We start from the raw sequence: 10758 nt of genomic DNA, 5'->3' as shown, positions 1-10758 counted from the left end.
ACAGCCGCCACTTTGCGCATGTCAAGTCAATGTGTGTCTCATTACGTCATTAGTCAGTCACTTCCTCTGACTGCACGTCACTGCAGGTCCCCCCCGTCCCCTAATACTCTATGCTGCAGGTGCGAGGAAGTCAGGAGCAGTTCATGTTCACCTCAAGCACAAATTGTCAACAATAAAAGTGATTTAGAGATAATAAAATTGTTTTTCTTTTCTTTTTTTCTTTTTGGTAGATAGGTGTACAACGTGGAAGTAAATAGGTGGGTGTACCGTGTAGCAGCCTACACTCGTTTTTCTTCTGCTTTCCACTTTGGATGCCAGGCGAGTAAAGTTATCCTATAACCTACCTACAGCCTACACAGAAAATAAAAGTGTCAATATCCAATATATAATATTCAACACCAGATGGCGCCACATAATAAGGCAGATATGACAGACTCCCAGTACAAAACGACAGAGGTTACATAAAATATCATGAGGCCTGTTTTGTTTCAGTCAGTCAGACTGCATTTGGAGACAGTGTAGCAAACAGACATGCAAGGTTATACTGTATAGCATACTCATGCTAAGGTGTGATTTGGGGCCCTAAGGATGAATACAAAATCACTATCCACATCATACTGTCCAAATACTTATAAGGGTGGGGGGTGAAATTATGACAGGCAGTTTCTGCTGTCAAAATATGCCCCCACTTTGTGTTTGAAATAGACACTCATGCTTACTAAGGTGTGACCGGGCCAGTTCCGACGTGCCGCCCCGTGTCCGAAACGATTGAGAAATCACAGAGTTACTGTGTGCCGGTCCCTGTACTGTACTGTACTGTACTGTATGGAACTGTACTGTACTGGCCCACCCGAAATCATCATATATACAGTTAATATGTGCGTGTGTGTTAGGTTGCGCACAGGTGGTGAAAAACAACCATGCTGTTTTCATGCTCATACCTACCCAGCCTGCCAGCCAGCCAGCCACTCAAAAAATAGGTGCTATAAAACGTTGCCCAGCTGGTGATAAAGCGTTGTCCCAGCCAGCCTGCAGGTGCTTCTCTATACGTAACGTCTCCTCAATAGGAACATTCAGTTATAGCTTTATGACCTTTCATATCTGCCTTGTTTCCCAGACGCAACCTGCTGATTCTGAAGCCACCTGTCAGGAAACAACGATAAGAACAATAAGATGACTGCTGCTCAGGTAAGGAGGATGTGCTATAATAAACCGCCACACGCATATGTGTTTGTACCCTTTGAAATGTTTTATATTCTTATTAGTTTTATGATAATAATTTGGGGGTCATATAATTTGCGTATCCACAAAGAGAGTGAGAATATATTATACTGCTCTATACGTAATCATTATGATTAAAATACAATATGTGACATATTGTATTTTAATTAGTAATGCTTTGAGGTGTTCATCACTTCAACGTTACAGCTGTTCAAGGTGGGGCAGATTTTAAATACTTTCTTTGACAAGAATGAAATTGATGGAGGGATTGTAAAGGGTGACAATCACTTAAACTTGGAGATGCAGACTAGCCTATTTGCTATTAGAGCTTATCCAAAAGAGGAAGAGGCAACAAAGCCAGTGCATGATGGGAAAGGAAGTGACAGTTACAGTCTGTAATGGTCAATAACGTGTAATAGAATACATCATTTGTGTTTAAAGATTGTCCACAAATGGAATCACAATATATAAACTTTATTACAGGTTCGTGGCCCACAAGGTAAGACAGTAAGAGAATACAAATACAAAAAAAAAATATATATATATACAGTACATTTACCCAGCCCCACAGGTTACTACTCTAGGCGAGGCACTTATACCAGTGTCCTCTGATGGTAGAAGTGTACCTTACAGAACTACGGCCTGGGTCTGTCCAAAACCTTTTTGGCCCCCCACATGGAAATATAAATTGCATAAGCTATATAGAGACATAGATTTCTTTATCCACATATATGCACCATAGGCTATATTCTGCATATACTTGCCAATATGTTAACCATAGCACCACCATTAGCCTTTTCATGTTGCGCAGCCCCTAGAAGTGGCCCGCACACCACAAGGGGTGCACGCACCACAGTTTGGGAACCACTGCTCTAGGCTACGCTACAATGTCCAAAAAGATGTCACTTAAAGTAGTGTAGGCCTACTCAATTTCCAGCCAAACATGTCTTCATGGACTGGTCCTCACTAATTAGGGTACAACATTTACACTGTAGACAGTTTTGAAACCTGCCAACCAGAGCAATCAGTAGGAAGGGCAGGTGAGGAAATTACCAACTATACTGATGCTGGTTTTTACATGACTTCAGCATGAAAACCAAAGGCTGTACTTCAATTAGCTTGGAATCCCCTGCATGATTTAGGTGATTTGTAAGCAGTTTTCTGAAATGTCCATATCCCATCTCTGAGACAGAGTGAATTATGTTTAGTTACCATTTTATGACCATTATAGTGACACCCATTATGATGAAAGGGTCAAAACCTAGATTATCATTTACAGTACATGCCAATAGTGTAACTTGCTACAAAAATAACAAGCAGTAATTAGTTAGTAAACGGTTTTAATAAAAGAAGTTTCAAGTTAAAACATTAAAAACATGTAAAACAAGTAATAAACACTACCAGACAATAAATAATGCATCCATAAGCTAATTGGGTTGAATTTTGTTTTTAGCATGCAGTGCTTTTCCGTTTGAACGGAAACGGTCAGAAAAGTTTGGGGACTGAGGCACAGTGCGAGGCAGATCCGACTTCTTCGGCACAGGTTTGTAACGTCTGACTGGACGAGCTTTATGAACCTGAGGAGAGAGAGGAAGATGTTTTTACTTAAGAGTCAAAATATTTCTCCAGTGGCCATCGTTACATATTGTTGCTGTGGGGCAGAAACATTGCATCTCCATATTTTGACTCGGTAGCGTAATAAGGAGGGGAGAACACACTGATGGCCAAGTGGTAAATGGCGTATACCACTTGGTATACACCATTCAATGTTCCCACCAGACAGCAATGATACAAGTCTGAGAGCATATCACCTGGTCCTGGCGCATCTTTGAAAGTTGTTCCTTCTCTCGCTCGTCTTGCTCTTGGCGCTGCCTCTCTTCCATGAAGGCCCTGAGGGTCTCCTTCTCACTCAGCTCCCTCTCAACCACCTGCCACTCTCGGGCGCGGCGCTCCGTGGCAAGCTCAAAGGCCTCTGGAACTGTGGAAGAGTTCAAGCCCAAAAGTGTTTGTATCAACAGATTGTTGAAGAGACAAGAGTGAGAGGAGAAAAATGAGTCTAAATAACCGTTACATAGTGTGTTTTAAATGCCCAGGACAGCTCAGTAATAAGACTACTGCTGAAATTCCCATTTTTTTGTTATTGTACTGGTCATTACTGAATATTGTTAAACTTATGTTACATGCCATTCAATATGTTTTGGCTTTACAGAAACTAATTTCCCCAGTCTGCATTTAGAAAGATACCTGGTAGGTCAGGTGTGATGTTTTAATCCAGACACTGCAATAGTCACTACACTGGCCTCAACTTGTGAAATTCTAAATATTTGTAAAATAAATGAAGGGGCAAGTGATTGCTCAACAGCAAGGTCAGGTCAGATATCCGTATTATGCAATCAGAAAGAGAGAACGCCACAGTTATAGCTTTACCTTTATATTGTCTGCATGTCCTGATTGGAATCCTCACTCAAGTGACTGGATAAAATTGGTATCCTAAGTAACGTGATAGCCATCAGAATACAGCCAGTGGAAGGGACCTGGCGATAGGCCCCCCCGGTGCAAATATTTAGTTTAGCCCCACTAAACAAAATATTGTGTGCGTGTGGGGGGATAGGAAGTGATGTCACTTCACAGAAGTAGTACAGACTTAAAGCAGTTTATAAACCAGTTAGTGACATCACTGACGAATCCTTGGCATTACCGTTCCTGCAACCGGGTAGCCTCTGAAACCAGGCTCTCTCACTGTCATCTTGACACTTCTCTTCTTCCCCCTTCATGGGCCCCTTGGGGGCTGGGCCCCAGTGCATTGCACCAGTTGCAGTAAATATAAGATAATATCACCTACACTCCCTTTAAGAATAGTCGCCTGATTAGGTTCTACTCACCAAGAACAGAGTGGCTTTCCTTCTTGGGCTGGAAGGGCTCTTGGTGGACAACTTTGCTAGGCTGCGCTTTGAAAACAGTTGCTTCTACCTGCCGTTTCTGCTCCTCCTTCACCTACAGAAGAAGCACAATGTTACCACCCTAGACCACCCCAAATTGGGCATGTCATTATTATACAAGTGTTGATTGACTTGTGCAGCATGTTCACATTTACTACTATGACCAATGAGTCATAAAGTCTTGTCACACTTTAGTGTGTCATAACGCACCATCTTCTCCCAACGATGGTTCTTAGCCGCTCCTCGTTCGTCGATCTGCAGCTTGAAAGGCTCCGGCTTGGTAGGCTCAAGTACTGGATGGCCCTGTCCACTACTGTGCCCAAAGAGTTTCACTTCAGTACAGACGGCAGGGTTAAAGCAGGCAATACATCTGACTCCCAAAATAAAGTTGCTTTTGTGTCAATGCTCCGCAAACACCCATCCTCTCCGGTGAGTGACTTCTTGCACTGCGTCTGTCACCATCCAGCAATAACCAGTCTAACGTCTTGCTGCATATGCATACAATGTTCTGAGGTTGGGAAGGCTGTCATTTCAGGTAAAGGCCCCTAAACGTACCACGGTGCCCAAACCATTCAACTTCTCACAAGGGAACAGGAGGAAGGGGGAGGAGCCTGTGCCCTATGTGTCCATAGCTCAGCAGGTGGAACGGTTCCACACGCGCACTCCTGATCGCTTCCATCTGCGTAGCCGTCGGAGAGACGAGAGGGGTAAGCATGCAGCAGGGATGACTTTACTTATCCTGCATCAGAACTGAGGTGGCTGTGCATAGTTTTATGTGCAGCTAGTCACCTGCACCATCTTTATATCCTATCCCAGTTAACCTAATTGCCACTGAAGAGTTTTAAACATGTTGCCGCTGCCGGTCCTATTCCAAATAACGTGTGTGTGTTGCTCTGTTCATGAAGGAAGAACAACTAAAGATCACTCGGCCTCACAGCCCACGCCTGCTGACTCACCAGAGGATACGCCTCACGACCGCCAAGAGTAGTGCTGAGCTGGAGACGGAGGAGCTTGACGAACTCAGCAAGTAGGTTTGCATTACAGTGCTTACTTGTTGGGTTACATTGGGTCAATGTCTTATGACGGTGCCTTTGCTGACCAGTGACCACCGTGTATATTTTCAATAATTTGGGACTATACTAGTTGCACTTCTAAAATGCCACCTGTCTCTTCAAGGTTTAAGTTCAAGGCTCTTAGACTGAACAGAAAGATTCTGGACAGTGTTATGAACCCAATGAAGCCAGCTGCGAAAGAGCCCACAAAACCTGAGGCCTTCGATTTGCAGATTGAGAAGAGAATCCATGAGAGGCAAGCCACCAAGAAGACTGAGGAGGAGGAGGAGCACCATGTCTTCCATGCCCAGCCCCTACCCTCAAAAATATTGGAAGGGGTGGTGGTAAGTTTTAGTGCAACCCTTTGAGTCTGTGTGGAAAGCTGCATGCATTATGCTTAACATTCAATGGCCCAAAATGTATTTCTATAGTTTGAGTGTGGTCCGGGGTAATTCCGGACAATTAAAGCTCTTAATGATTGCCATTGCTATGTCCAACAGGGAGTGCCCCCGAAAAAAGTTATCTTGGTCACTATCCCGGAATCCCCAGATTTTGCCCTCAAGAAAAGGGTGCCACTGGAGCACGTGCAGGTGGAGGTAAGATTCTAGGTTTTATTTATCATTCTATAAAGTAAAACCTAGCGCACTCCTGATGGGATGCAATGATGTGTTTTATTTGCCCCCCCCCCCCCCTCCCCCCCTTTTTAGGTGAAAGCACCATCCCCTATCAAGGCCAAACCAATGCCTCACTTCAGTTTGCCAGTCTATACTCGTCCCTCAGACAAGAGCGAGGTACAGGTGTGCCCTTTCTCATTTGAGGAGAGGGAAAAGGAGAGGAGGACTCTGAAGGAAAAGAAACTAGAAGATCTGAGAAACGACGAGGTAGGGAGAAGAACACACTAGTGTAAAATTAGTTATTTTACACAGGCTGACGGCGCTGCATGGCCTGGGGCATTTTTCACAAACATGTTCCATGTCTCCTCTGCCAGTGCCAGTAGTGCACTTTAAGTACATTATGTGTGTCTTTACTCCACGTTCAAATGACAAATATTGACAAAGATTTGACTCCGATACATTTCTACGAATAATTTAAAATGCAGTGAAAATGGCTGTTCTACAAGCTGTTGTGTTTATACATGCATCATTGAATGTGGGCTTGTAGAGAAAAGGTTGTTTCTTTTTTTTTTTTGTACTTTGCAGTTTGCATAACCCTGTTGGACCTATAATGTATGTTTCAATCTGGGAGTTGCCGGTCTTATTAGCAAGAACAATTATGTTGCTACAAGAATTTTAAGGTGAAAGAAAGAAGAAGAAGTGAAACTCTTTGGGCACAGTAGTGGACAGGGCCATCCTTTTTGGCAGGTGACCTGAAATCAGGAAATAAATTAGGAGGAGCAAAGAAAATTAAGTATCACGTGGTCACAAACTTTAATCTTTTGACATAAATTGAATTTCCACTCACGGCCACTCGACACTGCCTTGTAGCTGGCCTCATTTTTCTTCCGGTGTTCAGCCACTTTCATCTGTAGCCGTACAGGTGCTGCTGCCAGTGACCTCCGGGCAAAACCAGATTTCTGCTGGCTACTCCTGATGGTACTTCGTCTGACTGGACGATTGCCTCTAAGAGGAGTAGGATCGGACCGCCTAGCTGGTTGGCTACTAAATTGAAAAAGAAATGACCAGTGGCCAAGGGTTGTGTATTTCAGCACCGTACACACACACGTGATCTTTTGTTATGCTTCTGTGACATCATGAACAGTTAAGAAGTTTGCCAGAATCTAGGCGTTTTCGAATAGGCGAACATTTATCATACAACTTTTCCAATCACACATTAATTTGTAGCCGTTAACCATGACACCCACTAGTTGTGCCACTTAGTCATTAAGAAACTGGTCCAAATGCAAGCAAAGACACCCGTCCCAAGCGTATACGATACATTACATTATTAACCTTATGTGCCCCTAACAGACACAGCGACGGTATTCACCACACTGGAATGTAGAGGAAATGATAACTTTGAATGCACAGTGACCCCTTTTCCACTGTTTGGTGGAAAGGAGTCTGTGTGAAATTTGATATCCTTAAGGCCAGCACCAAATTTAAGGCAAGGTCTCACCTTCGTTTGTCTGGAACCATGTCAGGCTCGTCTGACTTGCGCTTTAAAATCCTTCAGAGCAACCAGAAATGAAATCACCAAGAGTAGGTCATACAATATTACATGGTTGAGAATAGCATTCAAATGTAGTCCGTTTTGTACAGAGTGTAACTGAATCAAGTTGACACCTCAGAATAGTAGCTGGTTTACTTTAAACCAACAGCATCAACTAAAGAGACTAACCATTTTATCACCAGACATACCTGCGGGCTTGGAAAGGCAATTGAGCAGAGGACGAGGTGCTTTGCTGCTGAACAGCCATGCGACTGGGAGCATGGCTACCTGCAGCCAGACCAGTGGGTGCTCGGTTGCCCCAGGATGTGAGGATGTTGGGGGCTGGTGAACTGGATCCACTGGGTGCTAGAGTAATTGTCAAATGCATTTAAGATCCCAGGTTACTAATAATTCACAACTAAAGTGCCATTACAAATGTATTGCCATTTGCCACCAATTACTGGAGACCTTATTGTGGAATCTGTGGACCACCATTAGCCCAATACTAATGCACCCTGCTGGTATCGACCTTTAGGGCCATATAGGATTACACCATCTATATTGTTGATGAATATTAAACTAACCAGAGTCACATGGTTCCTTGATTTGAGGGGCCACAACTGCCCGGGGCACATCCAGCTTCAGGGATGTTCCAAAGGGAAAGCCACTTCTGTTAGGTGTTGTGGCCAGATTACTAGCCGATGTATCTGTTGATAGTGATGCAACAATCAGTAGTTAAATTAACTAATAAAAGTGACATGAAACCATAGCATATGTAGAGTCATCTAGAACAGGTTAAGCTAGAGCAGTTTAAAAACATATGAATGACAGTAATATAAATTCCGCTGCCATCTTGCCATTAAGTTAATGGCAGGGTGGCAACTATAGCCACCATTTGCCATTGACAGCCCATACAGCCAAACAGAAAAATCTGTTTGTATTAAATAACATCAAAATCACTAAAATTGCAGCTGTACAGACACCGTTCAAACAATCCAAAGCAGCATTTAACTCACCGAACCAGCGGTCCGCGTCATCCGCGTCCAGGGGAGGGTGGTTGAAGTCCATCACATGAGACGGAGCATCGAACTCATAGTTGGCCATGATGTTCACAAACCCAACGAAGGGAGGCAGAGCGAGCACTGGAGCAGAAAATGAACCTCAAAGCCACCTAAATGTGTGAGCAGTAACAGTCGTGGGGTTAGGGTTAGACAGCATGCATGTGAAAACCTGCGTTCAGAGTCTTAATCCTTACAACATCACAGCCGTTGGCCATGAAAGTTGTTGAAAAAGCAGTCCACAAGCAGCAAACGTTGTTTGGATGGCTAGCCTACCTCGCTACGCACGAACAAATAGTGGCTTTATCATACTATGACAAAAGTAGATCAGTTATTAAATGAACTTACCGTTCAATCTTTGTTAAAAAGGTTTGTTCCTCAGTCAGTACTGTAGCCTATAACCTGTAGGGCCTACTACAGGTCAAGGATGTTGATGTTGCTTTGGAGAGAAGCTGACCTAAATAATACTTAGGTCTTCGTTGGAGCTGCGTGGAGAAGTGGTCAGGCTGGCAGGCAGGTACTGAGAACAGAGAGTAAAAATTAGGAACTGGCCAGTAGAGAAGCGGAAAAAGTTCTTGAGTCTTTAGAATACAACTGACCTAGTACAAACGCACAGGGGTGTGCACTGGCCGTAGGGGAATTATCACTGAGCACTGCATGCCATCACAGCCAGGTTTAAGTAGCCAGCCAGGTGATTGCCAGATGGGGACCAGCCAGGCAATCACCAGGACACACCTCTCCACAGGTAGAAAGCAGCTCCAACCTAAAAGACATAGAATTAACAGTTAGGACAGACAGACCATCAAGCTGCCATGACAGGTTGCCCCAGGATGTGAGGATGTTGGGGGCTGGTGAACTGGATCCACTGGGTGCTAGAGTAATTGTCAAATGCATTTAAGATCCCAGGTTACTAATAATTCACAACTAAAGTGCCATTACAAATGTATTGCCATTTGCCACCAATTACTGGAGACCTTATTGTGGAATCTGTGGACCACCATTAGCCCAATACTAATGCACCCTGCTGGTATCGACCTTTAGGGCCATATAGGATTACACCATCTATATTGTTGATGAATATTAAACTAACCAGAGTCACATGGTTCCTTGATTTGAGGGGCCACAACTGCCCGGGGCACATCCAGCTTCAGGGATGTTCCAAAGGGAAAGCCACTTCTGTTAGGTGTTGTGGCCAGATTACTAGCCGATGTATCTGTTGATAGTGATGCAACAATCAGTAGTTAAATTAACTAATAAAAGTGACATGAAACCATAGCATATGTAGAGTCATCTAGAACAGGTTAAGCTAGAGCAGTTTAAAAACATATGAATGACAGTAATATAAATTCCGCTGCCATCTTGCCATTAAGTTAATGGCAGGGTGGCAACTATAGCCACCATTTGCCATTGACAGCCCATACAGCCAAACAGAAAAATCTGTTTGTATTAAATAACATCAAAATCACTAAAATTGCAGCTGTACAGACACCGTTCAAACAATCCAAAGCAGCATTTAACTCACCGAACCAGCGGTCCGCGTCATCCGCGTCCAGGGGAGGGTGGTTGAAGTCCATCACATGAGACGGAGCATCGAACTCATAGTTGGCCATGATGTTCACAAACCCAACGAAGGGAGGCAGAGCGAGCACTGGAGCAGAAAATGAACCTCAAAGCCACCTAAATGTGTGAGCAGTAACAGTCGTGGGGTTAGGGTTAGACAGCATGCATGTGAAAACCTGCGTTCAGAGTCTTAATCCTTACAACATCACAGCCGTTGGCCATGAAAGTTGTTGAAAAAGCAGTCCACAAGCAGCAAACGTTGTTTGGATGGCTAGCCTACCTCGCTACGCACGAACAAATAGTGGCTTTATCATACTATGACAAAAGTAGATCAGTTATTAAATGAACTTACCGTTCAATCTTTGTTAAAAAGGTTTGTTCCTCAGTCAGTACTGTAGCCTATAACCTGTAGGGCCTACTACAGGTCAAGGATGTTGATGTTGCTTTGGAGAGAAGCTGCCCGGTAAATGTGATTTACTGCAGGATGAAAACACCTCACAGCAGCCACCTCTTTTATATAGAGGACTAGAGGAAAATCCAGGTGTGCCAGATCTCCACTGATGACAAACTCCCTCCAATCATTCTGCAACACAGCCACCAGGTTAGTTACCCTGACAACTACCAGGCCCCTTTTCCACCGGTTGGATCCATATTCAGACCACAGCCAACAGAAAAGTCCTCTCTAATTATATTAAACAACGTCAAAATCACCAACATTGCAGCTGTAGGGAAAGCTTGAATTATCCTCTTTCAATCTGTAAAGTGTTTGTTTGATAAAAA

At 43.7% G+C, this 10758-nt stretch overlaps 2 protein-coding genes across 2 annotated transcripts; one reads left to right on the top strand and one right to left on the bottom strand.

Moving 5' to 3' along the window:
• Positions 1 to 2648: 2648 nt before the first annotated feature.
• LOC308329778 (targeting protein for Xklp2-like) lies at positions 2649 to 4451 on the bottom strand (the record flags this gene model as incomplete). Its single annotated transcript, XM_080784276.1, has 4 exons — positions 2649 to 2798; positions 3033 to 3199; positions 4104 to 4215; positions 4371 to 4451. Coding segments are annotated over 4 exons (510 nt in total), but the record flags the coding sequence as incomplete, so codon positions are not given.
• Positions 4452 to 4562: 111 nt separating this feature from the next.
• LOC308329777 (targeting protein for Xklp2-like) lies at positions 4563 to 6209 on the top strand (the record flags this gene model as incomplete). The annotated part of the gene is made up of 7 exons (XM_080784275.1): positions 4563 to 4589; positions 4696 to 4867; positions 5070 to 5187; positions 5337 to 5556; positions 5713 to 5808; positions 5920 to 6093; positions 6201 to 6209. 7 exons carry the CDS (start codon positions 4563 to 4565, stop codon positions 6207 to 6209), a joined length of 816 nt encoding a protein of 271 aa, XP_080640401.1.
• Between the last annotated feature and the right edge of the window lie 4549 nt (positions 6210 to 10758).

The sequence above is a fragment of the Protomyctophum bolini genome (genome assembly GCF_963924005.1).
Source record: "Protomyctophum bolini genome assembly, chromosome: 15".
NCBI lineage: Eukaryota > Metazoa > Chordata > Actinopteri > Myctophiformes > Myctophidae > Protomyctophum > Protomyctophum bolini.
The sequence above is the reverse complement of the archived record's forward strand: the minus strand, read 5'-3'. Positions and strand labels throughout refer to the sequence as shown.